Genomic DNA, 14,880 nt, shown 5'->3' on the forward strand with positions numbered 1-14,880 from the left:
AACATGGCAACAGAGTATGAATCTAGAAATAAATGAAAATAATAATGCAAATGCCTCTCTGACATATGATATAATTGAATGCAAGAGCTTAGTTTTTCTTTATTTGTATTGAGATTCGAAGTTCAAACTATTTTGTTCAGATTTATCCCCTGTGATATTGGCTTTTAAAATCAACCACTACTTACGCTGAATAAATTAATTTCAGTACAAATGTTTAATTATCTAAATTTGCATTTGAAATGTTGTCAATGTAAAATTTCGTTTAATTAGTTTTCCCAAAGAAATTAATTCAATTGGACTAGGGTTTGTGTTACTAATTAAAGCTTCGGCTTATAAGTAGTGGATGGTATAGCACTGTCTCCCAAGGTTGTATATAAGGGTATAGAGAAAGTTTGACTCTATTTGCCCAAGGTAAATTAAGGGACTGGTCTGCATTTTATATCATGAAAATTGATTAACATTTGAAGTCTTGAAGTTCAATATTCCATCATATCCATGACTCATAAACATAATTCCTTTCATTTAAGCAACATTCATTTCACAAACAAATATCAAAACATTTGTATAACTTTATTTTGATCGAGTTTTAAGATTTTGCCAACTTAAAGAACTCACAAATTTTTAATTCGCTATAGAAAAGCTTTGAACCAAGCAAACAAGGTTCAAGGAAGGTTTACCTGCCTAGGTTTAGCAAACCCTAAAGTGCAGGTGAATTGAGGTTATTCCCGTTCCTTGGCCAAAATTGATTGAGTAATCATATTAGAGAATTGGCAAAGCTCTTGGATTTCTAATTTGTGGTTTTGTTAATATTCAAATTTGAGATTACAGGATTTCTCTCCAATCTGATTGTGTAATTGTATTTAAGATTGGATTTTGATATCTAGTTATCATATTGCTATGTATGATGCACTAACAAACATTTCTGAAGAATTTATTTCAGCAATTACTGGTTAATATTGTTGGATTTCATTGCATATTTTATCTGTTATATTCTGAAAATAATTTGAGGAAAAATTGGAGGTAATATCCAGTTGGGATATTACAGTGGTATCTAAGCATCGACCCTGCCTTCTTGCAGGGTATCGTCATAAATTCCATCAGAAATAAATTTTCAGAAGTTTATCAGCTGTGACCTGTTGTATAAAAGGACTCAATATATATGCAACTCTAAAGTTTTATCAGAAAATAAAGAAGTTTCAGAAGTCCATATATAAGATCAGGCCAAAGTTTATATTATGCAATGATTGATGTGCGGAAAATTAATATTTTACAAAAAGGTGTTCTCACACAAAGCTCACTACAGCTGTTGTGCCTATTATTCTTCAAGCAAAAGACGTTGAAACTGGTATTGTGTTTCTTGTAAGTGACCAAAAACTTACATCTGATGACACCAATTCTGTAGCATTTACAGAATTAAGGCTAAGGTTGAAGGGATTTCAAGTTCTTTGAGTTGGCAATCAATTTTGCCCCATGACATTATCGAGCAATATAATTTTGTGGCAGCTTTCGAACTTTATTTCAGAAGTCCATTTATAAGGTCAGGCCAAATTTTATATTATGCATTGATTGATGTGTCACAGATCAATATTTTAATAAAAGACGTTCTCACACAAAGCTCACTACAGCTGTTGTGTCTATTATTCTCCGAGCAATCACTACAGCTGTTGTGTCTATTATTCTCCAAGCAAAAGGTGTTAAAACTGGTATCGTGTTTCTTAGAAGTGCCCAAAAACTTACATCTGACGACACCAATTCTAGTGCATTTAAAAAATTCAGTTTAAGGTTGAAGTGATTTCAAGCTTTTTGAGTTGGTGATCGATTTTGTGCCTTGACGTTATCGAGCAATATAAATTTGTGACAGTTTTTGAACTTTATTTCTGAGGCATGGCAAGCATTTTATAGAGACTTTGTGGTAAAAATAATTCAGAGCCTGAATGCTTCTAGCATGACCAATCTTTGATTGTCGTAAATTTGTAGATTTGCACCAATTCAATTAAAGGGAATAATTAGGAAAACGTCAGTTTGGGCAAAGCTATTGTCAGGTGTGACAGGTTCAAGATGATGAGAATGGTCAGGTCTCATTTCTAGAAAGGAACGAAATTACTGTGCGGTGCAATCACCATAGAAGCCAGTTTCAAAACAGAACTGCAGTTTTCTATTGGTGCATTGTACTAGAAATTATTGTTTGTCACTGCAGGCCATTTCCTGTGTAACTCACATGGTATTACATGTGTCAAAAGCAGACTTTCATAACAGGAAACATTATCATGAAAGAAAATATTGTCGTTATACAACTCTTGGGTGGGTGCATTCAATACAACGAGGAGAGAACATAACCTGAAAATAGCAGGCAGACTTGTGAAGATTAAATTCGTTGTGAAGACTTAACGCCGAAGGTTAGGATACCATCGCATAATCAGGACAATGGGAGACGGAGGAGATTAATGGTGGGATACTGTTCAAGATGGAGATTATCACAAATAATGCCTTCAACATTCTGTTTGATATTGCCTCTATTACTTTCCAGCATTGTAAGTTTCAAGGAAATAATGACAAATGCTTTGACGTTGGTCACAGATCCATTATGTGGAGTCTGAAGAAGAGTTGGTAACCGCTTACGGTGTAACGTCTATTGAGTAGCATTCTCTTTGTCAAGAATCTCAAATCATGATCGTAACGCACCAATCTGGAGAGAGTATTTTTCAGGGAGAATTTTTCTACCAAGGGGAATAGTTGAGCTGCACACATAAGAAGTTTTGAATTCATTTTGCAAACTAAAGTGTTTTTGGAGATTTAAATATTATCATGGATCCTATTTGTAACAGTCATCGACTCCATTCATGATGTAAGCAGCAGGAATGGGGCACTTGTCTATTCAAGAGAAGTAAGGTCACTTCCATTTAAAGTCCCAACGGGTAGCAAGACGAGTTATGGCATGATGCACAGTTTCAATCGATTTTTGACAAACTATAGAGCAATGAACTTTGACATGGGCATTTCATTGGCTGGATCTTGTCGCCACTAATATCCTTGTGTGCATAAAAGCTTGAAAAAAAAAATGTTTTCACCTTGCCTCAATACGGACTTGGCAAATGCCATATTTTGAAATAGTAGGCAGAACATTGTATTGAACTAGAGATTACTGGAGTTATGCAAAGATATCATGTTCATGGGAACTTCCTTCAAACTTGGTCATAGTGATCGATTGTTTTGAAGATTTCTTATATCCAAAATTTGTGAAGAAAATTGTGTAGCACACTGCACGCATAACAAAAAGAAAGGACAAAATTAGGCAGTTGTGCAGGTTAAGTTGAGCTATTGATGTTAGCAAAGACGATAAATCTATTTAGAGTTTGTCGAGGCCAAGGAATTAGTACAGATGCAATGATAATGACGACATTTAACAGACTTTGCAGCACCGAAGGAGCATTACTTCAAAATTGTGAATTTCTACAAGCGTCTGTATAAGCCACAGCTTCCTTCATGCAATAGGCAGAATATGCACTCAAGGGTGCAATAGACTGCTACTTTCAAACTTGCAACAAGATAGTACAATCTTACCATCTCACAAAGTCATCATTCATAAAAGCACAGTATTGTATCAGGGATTGAAAAACAAAGAACATGTCTACAACACGTTGACATAATTCTTAGAACGGAAACCAGGTTAATAATAAAATATTGAATTACAGTCAATTGAAAGAAATTACTTATTAGCCTCAGAGTGGAACTAGTAAAGGAGTGAAGCGGGGTTGACTCAAAGAATTCTGAGATTCGAAATTCGCAACAAACAAGAAGATTTTTAATAGAGTGCTTTATGAAAATGGTAGCAAGGCTAGAATTTATAAGCAGGGAAAAGAATCTTTGCATATTAATCCAATTAGAAGGATGTTTTACCATGGTAGAACAATCACCCTCTAATTTATTGCAAACAACTTTTGTAACTACAGTGACAGGGTTAAATCAACACAAGTGCCTGAAACATTCAAATGATGAGATAAAACTATTAGTTGCTTCTTGTCTAATGGAGGTCTTTAGCACTTTAGCACCACTAGAACCTTGTGAAGAAGACATCATGAAGGATGTAGTGCAATTTATTGTTGATAGTTTTCAAAATCTTCGAGATAGCAATAGTCATCATTTATCTAAAGTCATTTGCAGAATTCAGATTATGCAATCTTATGATTGACATGAGATTATATGATTTAATACACACCATGTTTCAAAATCTATCAGGCACAATCAAGGAAGAACACAATCCAAATGTTATTGCTGCCATAGAAAACATTATGATTATGACAATAAATTAGAGTGACACTCATTTCCAACCACTACTTCAAATATGGTTAGCAATTTCAAATAGAGAACAATGAGCTTCACAAAGTGCTTATAAGCTGGTCAACAGGGTGCTCAAACAATGTGAGCCAAAAATCGAGAGAAGTACAAACAGCAGCAAGCTAAAGAAGAACTAAAATGCAAGGGAATTACAAATTGTAGTATTCAAAGAAATGAGCAAGAACCAAATGAGGATAGAGCAGATCTGTTTCTGATTAACTTGCAGACATTTTTTGTCACTAGGTCACACTTGTGAGGATAACAAGAAAGAGTCGGCTAAAGAAGTGCAGATCGATGTTGAGTAAGTTTAGGATTCATTAGTCCAGCTTCAACATAATGAGGACCATAGAGGGAACCCGCTATGAATGACGATTTGTACTACCATCTTATTTGGTGATTTGGAGGTTATCATTGACAACATTACGCTGATCATAAGGCTAAAAGTGAATCTCTCCATGAGAATGAACTATGTGAAAATAATGATGCTATAGTTGAGGAAGAAAATCATTTGGAGATAGAGGTAAATCATGAAAAAAGCCCAGCAGAAAATGATGCTATTAATATATGGGCTGATTTGAAGGACCAATCAGAAATCTCATTTCTAAATGATTTTAGATCATATAATTTGGGGGATAAGCTGAAAGTATCAAATGATATGATTATTGTGGCCTTAATGCACTTTGATAACACCCATCAAAGCATTGAGGAAACCTTATGGGAAGTTACTAATGTTATAGAGGACAAAGGAATAACGAATGAAATCAATTGTGCATACCTCCATAATCTTAAGAGGGCATTTGAAAGAATGAAATCAGACTACTTGAATTGCTCAAAGATAGGGATATTCATATAACTATCAAACATGTTGAAGATAAAGAGAACAAGATAAATGAGCTATGTATCCAACTAAGTATGACACATTACTCCTTATATCAGGTTGAAAATCAAAATTCGATTGCAGCCATTCCTAAGGAAGACAAAAAAAAATATAACTGTGGAGATTGCACAAATTGTTGAAGGAATCATTACCATTTGTGGGCATGAAAACCAGACCAATGTTTCCACCATTCCTCATCCTAATGAGGCACATTTTGCTAATGAAGACCATAAGAATCAGCAAGAAGTCAAATACATAAATTCTAATTTTTATAATAGCAGTAACATGATCTCACCATACCATGAAGTATAAGATGAATCATGTTACTTTGAGAACTATGTGTGGAGGTGATCATTTCGTTAATGGAGATGTTGTTTTTAGTGATGATACTTATGGTGAAGTGGATAATTTAGAGTTGTCCTTAGTGTGCCTTGAGGGTTTTTACAATTTACCTAAAGATTTATCACCAAGTTCTTATGATACTGCAGCTTCCTATACTGCAGCTTCCTACTCATTGATTGGTGATTTTATCTTTCTACATACTCCAGTTATCAGTGGCTGCCCTGCTTGGAATATTAGTGCATTTTCAGATTTGCCTTGTCCTACAAGCATTAGTGAGTTGCATACAGATGAGTGGGAACTACCCATGTTGCCATATATTCCATATTAGATGTTTACATTTCCAATTCAACAACATATTGCTGACATCACTGTCATTCTTGATGTCAATCCGAGTAATGACAGTGACATCTTCAGGCAGGTTGAGTTGATTTCCTTGCATATGGGCAATGTGTTGGGCATTTATTTATTCAGTTGGCTTATTCAAGAGGTTGGAGATTTATCAACCATCAATTTCTACACCCAAGATCGTATGGATAAGTTAGTTTGGAATCCAAGTGTTAACAGGATGTATGTTGTACATTTTGTGGATTATGTTGAGATGCTACACAGCCAAAGATTTATGATTAGAGTCACGCAGCCTACAGTCGCAATGGACATTCAAAGGTTGACATGGGATCCAGGATCATACAGATAGTTGGGTTGCATTCCCACTCTTTGTACTACAGCATTGCAGGGCCTAACTTTAGAGTTGCCAGTATGGGCCAAAATAATGCTAACAGATGGATATGGGACCTCAATATTGGCTTATGGTCTCATGATTGGTTGAGAGCTACCAATCTCAAGGAGGGAGGACTTGAAATGTCCCCTTTTTGGGACATTAGGAATTCTGAAGTTAAACTCATTAAATATTAAAATTGACTTATGAGAGTTCAAAGCAAACTAATAAATGGGTCAATTTAATATTATAAAGGGAGTTAAAAGGTGATAGAGAAGGAAAAAGAGGAAAGAGTAGGAGAAGGAAAAAGAAGAGTCATTGTTTTGAGCAAAAAAGAAGGATGAGAAGTTCATTTTCAGCATGCTTGGATTTGAGATTGATTTTTTGGTTTCCCTTTCGAGAACTGTGGGAAGCTCCTACCGTTCTCTTGTTGAAGCCTAAGGATGCAAACCTTTAGGATTTCTGGGTGGATTGGACGTAGCCCCAATTCATCATCTACGGTGGGTTCACATCATAATTCACATACGTAATTACAAGTGCATTGTATAATTTCTCCACAATCTGACTGTGTAACTGTATTTAAGATTGAATTTTGATATTTGGTTATTGTATTGCTGATGTCTAACGTAATAACATGCATTTCTCAAAAATTATATGAGCAATTACTGGTTAATATTGTTGGGGTTTATTGCATATTTTATCTGTTATATTATGAAAGTAATTTGAGGAAAAATTGGAGATTATATCGGACTAGGATATTACAAATTACATGAGATACATTTTTTACAACCAATATGAGCAAAAAATTATTTCAAAAATACACCTAATGTAATTCAAAAATGTGTCATAAATAATCTCCAAGTAGTATTACATCAAATACAATATTTTGTAGCTAATCTGAGGGAAATAAAACATTCCAAAAATTCACTCACACTGGAATTATACTCACCAAGTGCTTCCGGTGTGCATGGTATTTTAGCTTTCATCAAAGCATCCACAAATAAAATAGCCAGCTCAGCACCACATGTAACCTGTTATTTTTATATTTCAGCAGTTCCATCAAAACTTGCACTAAATATAGAAACATGGAATCAAACAAGAGAAAAGTTCTACAGAAACATATTGAATTCTAAGTATATTATAAAGTCCAAACTTTCAGCAGTAATTCACATATAGCAAATCTCCAAGGCCCTTACTGAAAATGTTATTTTGAGCCTATAAAATTGATGCTTAATAAAGGAAAAGATCAAATCACATTAAGACATGCCTAGTGATGCTTGGTCCACCTAATACAAAGGCTTACGTGGACATTTCATCAAAATGGGAAGTTCAGCCTCTTCCCCTCATTTCCCAGAAAAAGATCAGTAACAAGAGGAGTGTTGTTTGGGGATGTTCCTTGATATTAAGCAACATGAGACACTTCGGTGTTTGTTTCATTCAGCACAGTAAAGTAGAGCACTAGAAGACAATCCCGCCCATTAGCAGCTCTACACAATAAAATCTGAAAGTTGCTTTTTCAAATAACAGTCAATATCAGCAGGGCATTATTGCAAAGATGGAGCAACAAGAGGCATTCTTACAATAAAGTGATATATATGTGTGTGTGTGTGTGTGTGTGTGTGTGTGAGGTACACTTATGTCATTGCTCTAGAACAGAAAAGGAAATGACAATTAAGTTATCACTAAACACAATGCCTAAGGCATTGTCAGACTATTTGAAACTCAAGGGTTTCTAATTAAGGGTAGGCAAACTCTAGAAGAAGAAACTCCACTCCAATATGACATCTCACATGCCTATGAAGAATATAGAGCAACGGCCCCTCAGATCGCGGAGGTCTTGTTATTGAGATATTTCATGTCACTAAAGAGAAACCAAGGTGGAGCACATTATGAACCCAAGTCACATTCTAAATTGTTGGTAAACAGATTTGTCACTAAATAAAACTCTATAATGTTGGCCCAAAAGTATATAATATGACAACTTGCTTCACAATAATTGGATAGGGCTTTGATATGTGACCTTCATTTGCTTTTAGAGCGGCAGCTCCCTCTTATGATATTATTTTTATTTTTCAAAAATAGATATACAAACTTGCAAAGATCGAATTAAAGTCATTGACAACGAATAAAGATAAAACTTTCAAGAGATTTGGTGTGGTTGTTTAAATTACCAATTTAAACATTCAAGATCTATGCTTAAAAGCCATCAGCAGCATAATTTTGATTCAACATACAATGAACATTCACACAATACTATGAGAACGCACATTACAATAAGAACCACTATCTTGACAATTGAAATTTATGAAAAAGTGCCAAGAATGGTATTTCTTTTCATATCCTTGTACCAAGAATACAATAAAAGTATTTGATTAGAAGAACAAGATTCATAATCACATTACGAAAATTGCCTCCTAACTAATCATAAACTCTGAAAAAAGTGCTCTTTTAGTCAATAAGTGTCAAAAGTCCTTTTACATGTCTTACCCATGATATTTATAAGCTCTGTTGCCATAACTTACTTTCGGGTTCGTAACTACCTAAAAAGTTAGTGTTTGAGAATTTAGAAAGGATTTTATAACTAACTATAGCTTTTTATATCTCCAACATTTAAAGCCTAACATTAACTAAGAAAAAGTTAGTATATTGAACATACCAAAATCAGTCCTTAAATTGACAATTTACAAAATATAGAAATAAAACCAAAAGACAACTGTAGCTGATTTCTAACACTAACTTTCACGCACGTGCACTAGTATCTCTTATACTTGCTCTTTGTTCTAGAGGTGCTATGAGTAACTGAGATAAACTTAGTTTGTGCACTCTGAATGAATTGATCACTTGTGCCAAGGACTTAGTTTTTATGATAATCATACTTTGCCTTTTCAGCTTGCACCTATCATGACCTCTTCTTGCCTCATCTAACTCTTTCCTATAACCAGGCAAGCACAGAATGCAAGAATCAAATGCCACTGAAAGAACACTAAACCTTACCATAACATTTGCACCTTAACCTTGTTTGTCATTGAGTTTTGAGCTGATTTTTGGCTCTATACATTTCAAACATTTCAAAATGGTAGGCACATCAAGATCTTGAATGTGTCCACTAACTAGAATCTTTTCCACCACTTCTAGTGTATTTCCCAAGGCTTTCATTTTAAGTTGCTTACAAGTGTCTAGGAGCTTCTCTTGTCACCTGTTTGTTGATCCATGCTAGCACATTTCCACTCGATATTTCCAACTACGTCTATTTGTTCATCTTCTCCGCTTGGGAATAACTTGAAGGATTTCACCACATTGTTATCCAATCCTTTTATCTCTATCTAACAACTGACAATCTCCTTCCAGAGCAACTATTGTTCTCTAATGATCCCAATTATTTATGAATCCCTTGCTCTATTTCGATTCGCTCTGGCATACATTGCTCTTATATCGTGGAAATAACTTGAAGCTTGTTCCTTCGTGTGGCTGATCCATTCATCTACCATCTTACCATATTTTTACATTTTTGCACGTTCTAAATAATGCCTTTATCAAACACCTCTTTGAGATCACTGATTACCTCTGTAAAGGAAGACTCAAGTGTTGGAAATCAATCACCCATAAAGATAAGGCTCAGACTTGATTTCTAAGTTGATAGTTAGTTTGCTTATCCTTGTTTGATTGTTCAATTAAAAAAAACGGTTGACACCTACAAATTACCCTCTTTACCTTTCTGTGTGGTCCAACCCAAATCCACTTGAGATACGTCGAGGACATTTTTTTCAATGATGGGTTGTTCAATCTCAACAAGTAATTGCCTATACTAGGGTTCACTGCTAATATGGAAGCCACTTTTTAGTCTTCTTCACTTTTGTGCCTTTATGCACCAAATCAGCCACTTCATTTATGTTTGGTGTTTCCAGTTTGATCACCCTTTTTTCTTTCTTTCTAAACTCTTTTGCAACCAAGAGGTTGAATATATTCCAGATGTTTCTACCACCATAAGAACATTCAAACTCATAGATGTGAGCTCCTGATGATTTCTATTATCCATAACTAGAACCTCATGAGTTACTTTAACATTTGGAAGAGATAGTGACCATGTAGGAGAGGTTATAGAATGAATCATCTCATTTATAAATGATGACGACAAGGTGTTCATCTCACGAGCCTCATTTATCGTTTTCTAAATGGGATTTAAAGTCTTCTCTTTAGGTCTGGATCTCTTCTTTCTAGTGATAGGATTAAGCTCTCATGCCGCAATTAGACTTATTCTTTTGTTGGGGACTTCTTCATCCCGTTCTCCTTAAGCACTTTGCTATGAGCTAGAAGTGGTAGGTGGAGTATATGATTGGCTGATTTAGATGTACCTTCTTGTGAATTATTGTTCTCTGTGGAATTACCCTTTCATGTTGGCTTAGTAGTTGTGGCCTCTTTGAGTTTCCCTTTCAACCAACTTTTTGTTCATTGGATGACATAGCAAGTTCTCTCCCTTAGAATTTTCAATTAAGGTTGAGACCAATTGATGTAAGGTAATTCTAACAACTATATCTTTTCAAAATTGAAAAGATAAATTAAATTCGATCAATCTTCCAGCATACCTGTCACGTCCCATCCCATTTTAAAATCAATGATTTATTGAATTGTGAACCTCATCCAATCTCTTTTCCTTACCACAAAGTCATCTTCATAATCTACCCAATAGTCTTCCATTGTTGGGAAATGAAGGTACCAAGGCCCCAATGTAAAATTATTAACATATACTTTTCCATCAAATGGAAAACGACTCTCAAAAGAGTAGAGAGTCAATTTGATGATGGATATTTCAATATTATATGCATCCCATGAAGAGCTGTAGCAATAGTGCCCTATGTCAATCGATAAAGGAATAAGCTTTGTTCACTTAGTTTTACACTTCTTATTTACTTGGCCAGCCTACCTGCAAACTTTTGTAAGTACCAACTTGTCATCAACTTTTGTAAGTACTCTGCGAAAATCTGCATTGCTTTGCTTCAACTACAACTAAGGATAATAGTTATAGATTTGAGTGGTTTCATCATATTCCCCATATGGACTAAGACCCGGCCAAGCCTTCATGCTAGCAATCGCATACATGAGGTAAGAGGACATATGAAACCTCTAGTTCAAACCAAACTGAGTCAACTAGTTATGAAGGCCATCGCTAATTATTTACCCCCAATCGATGAACTACTTGCCAGATGTTATGGTGTTGATGTATAAAACATCTAATCTTGAAAACATCCAGTAGTTGCATTCCCGATCAACTTGTTAAGCAGAACTATCAAATCTAAGATGTCCTCGGTGAAGTGTCCTACAGAGTGTCTTGGGCAGTTTCAACTGACCTTTTCTCGGCGAATCCAACCAACTCTTGGCTATTATATTTAAATACTTATTTTTGTCTTGATGAAAATAGCCTTGGATGCCCTCCAAAGTGATCTTTACAAAATCATTTTTGATCGGTAGTCAGAATGAAATGGAGATAAAAATGGGGTCAAGCCTTGCTATAACATTGCCTTCTGACATTTTAATGACTATCGTGTCAAGATCATAGGCCTTCATACATTCCAAGACCAACTCGATGCAATGAATTGCTAAGGAGTGAGCCATTGCATGTATTAGCGATTGTCTGATATCCACTATACCAAAAGTGCTTTGTTCTCCTTGCTCATTACAAGCCAAAAGTCTACAACATCAAGGTGTCCCAACTTTGTGTCTGCTATCGCAAGACGCATGCATTTCAATATCAAAAGTGGTAATTGACCTTGGAAATTGTATTTCATCCTTTTTCGCTTTCAACTCTCCTTTTTCGTGATTAAAGAAATGAATTAAAAATTGAATCGGTGGTGGAAAATAAGCAAATATAAATATCAATGCTTGTGTTGAGGTCATTGCACCATTTGATAAACAAGCTTTAAGAATGCTTTCATTTGGCTGTCATTAATAAAATGATTTTCTCATTGTGAAATCATAGGAGATGTTGGCAAAACTTGTATAATTTCAGCTTTACACCTACTAACTGCATCTCCTTCGTTAACTTGAATGAGCTTTCCACACTTATGATTATAACTTTTCATTTGGATTCGAAATTTTGCATCCTTCGAACGTAGACTCTAGACTACTTTTGGGTTTGACCAACTTGTCTTTAAGCTCACATCATGATCAAGTGAAGTTGACACTATTATGATTTGTCAAAGCTGCAGTTTCTAAACCTTTTTAACAAATGCATTGCATACTAACACAACAAACATGGCAAGGAACAAAACATTGTGTCCACTTTCAACTCATTTTCTTGGATTCCACATTATATGCATCTCTAGCAAAGCGTTTCCAATGTAGGTGGCTTCCTGTCGAGGATTTCATTATCCCAAGGTTGTAGAATTGGAACTCATGCTTGTCATTTGTATTATTTCATGTGATGGAATTAAGTCAGACTGCTGCTTTCCCTCTACACTATATTTCACATCTACCTAAGGCATTCTCTCAAACAATTTGCAAGCTTTCATATAATGTCACCTTTTTCACACATTAGCCTTGCTTACACGTTCTTCATCATATATCGCATGAAACTCACACACCATTAACTTGGAATAATGGTCTTATGTCACCACCTTACCATATGCTCTTCATAGCGTGAGAAATCTTTGTCGTCAAATCCATTTTGAGCCTACATATCTACAACCACAAACCATGCATCGGAATTTGATCAAATCATTGATACGTCTTTCTCTGTTATTGCACTAGCCATTTCATGCGAGTATTCACCTTGCCAAGGATTTCATTAGCAACCATATCCATTGGCAGCTTCTAATATAGGTGTTTTGTCAACTAGTTCATATAAATCATCTGGGCATGCTATCAAATACTTCCATCAGCTAGCGTTCGCTTTGTATTTGAAACAGTCACATGAGTCTGTTGAAACTTCACATTCTTCGTACATATTTACTACTGGCTTTCCATGTGATAGTAGCACACTATAATCATCTCTCCTTGGTTCATAAGATGTTGAAGGAAGGTTGCGGCATTTGGTCAAACTATTTGCATACATATCATCTCTTCCACACTATGCACATATGCATATTGGAATTTGTGCAGCAGCAAAGTATGATTTCTCACACAAGGTGCTGATAAATGTCAAAAAATTGTTCCCAATTCTTATTCCACTTGTATATTTACCCAATTTGTTGGCACGATATCTCACATGAGAGAGCAACGCGGGCTGCATAGGAGGTAACAGACTGTCAAACTTTTACATCTCCGATCTTTGTATGCCCATCCATACATCTGTCTTCCAGCTTGCCAAGATACACCGACCCCAAAGCTTACATCTCTAACTTTGCTTTTCTCATTAAGGAAATCTGCCTGGTCAAATTCTCCATAAGAATACGCGGTCAAACTAACATACTTAGTCCTTGTTGAGTTATTTTTTGCAAGCATTTAAATCATATTTGCTGCCCATTTATGCAAACAAATCAGACTGAAAATGCAGACCAGCGTACACAGAGATTGCATGACAACTGTTTGACAAATTTCTTAGAGTGGAAAGCTAGAAATTTGAGTTAGAACATGCAGGAGTTCCTATAGTAGTATCAAAGCTTCCATAATAAGTGTTTGACAAAATGTCAAACCACTCGAAGTAAAGTTACAACCGGTTGAGGTTGTTACAATGGTGTCAGAGCTACTAAGGCTCTTTACAGTGGTATCATAGCTAGCAAGGTTCTTTACATGTCCTTCCCTAAATATGTAATAAAATGAAATGAGGTTGATTAAGTAATTTAATAGATCTAATAGAAAGGACAAGATAGTAAAACCTAATGAAAACAAAATGATAAAAATTAATATCGAGCTGAAACTGATGTACACGAAAAACTAGAAGACAAAACTAACCTGTACCATAAAATTCAGTCAAAAGTGATAGGGGCAGAGCAAAAATCGATGTGTACCCAGGGACAAAGTAAGAGTCGGTGAGTACCCAAAACTTTTGGATGAAACTTTTACAAAATCTACAACTGTTAAAGTACTGCCCCAAAAAGATTTGACAACTTTGTAACATGTTCCTAAACACGGGAAAATGGGGGAAAAGTTGTGGAAAGGGGGTTTGCCTTGCGCAAACCCTTGTCTAGGAATCAACCTTGAAATATGATAAAAATCACGTAAAGGAAATGATATGCAAAGGCAAATTGCTGATTTACATTGCACAAGCCCTCATGAACGAATGTAGAAATTGCTCAAAACCCATGAAAACACCTAAATGTACTTGGAATCCACAAAGTTGACCTTAGAATGTGATGTAAGATCAAGGATGCTCTCACGAATGCATAGATCTATGATTACCACTCCAAGATCTAGAATATAGATATGCTTGATAACCACATGCAAAAAGGAGAGACGGATGAGAGTGAATCATCTTGCTTGATTGACAATTCCTCTACTTGGCCTTCAAGGGAGAGAAACTTGAATTAATTGAAGAAATGGAGACTCGAAGGTCTCAATATGGATGCTTGCCTTCAAATCTTGAATCCCAGTCCTCAATTGCTCAACTTGTTTGCTTGATGGATAGCTTACAATCAATTATGATAGCTTGCAATTTGTTGTGATATGCAAAATGAGG

At 35.5% G+C, this 14,880-nt stretch overlaps 1 protein-coding gene across 4 annotated transcripts in view; it reads right to left on the reverse strand.

Moving 5' to 3' along the window:
• LOC149542919 (golgi-to-ER traffic-like protein) overlaps nt 1-14,880 on the reverse strand; it is a 295,369-nt gene that overhangs the window by 174,034 nt on the left and 106,455 nt on the right. For all 4 annotated transcript variants that reach the window (XR_016355557.1, XM_089797832.1, XM_089797831.1 and 1 more), the window contains one exon: nt 7,219-7,300. Coding sequence is in view for 3 of the 4 variants with exons in the window: in XM_089797832.1 (XP_089653958.1) it covers nt 7,219-7,300 (82 nt within the window). In the remaining variant the exon portion in view is untranslated. The remainder of the gene's footprint in view (nt 1-7,218; nt 7,301-14,880) is intronic.

Source organism: Cupressus sempervirens, chromosome 8, assembly GCF_028749045.1.
Source record: "Cupressus sempervirens isolate cs-2001-9-10 chromosome 8, ASM2874904v1, whole genome shotgun sequence".
NCBI classification, from domain to species: domain Eukaryota; kingdom Viridiplantae; phylum Streptophyta; class Pinopsida; order Cupressales; family Cupressaceae; genus Cupressus; species Cupressus sempervirens.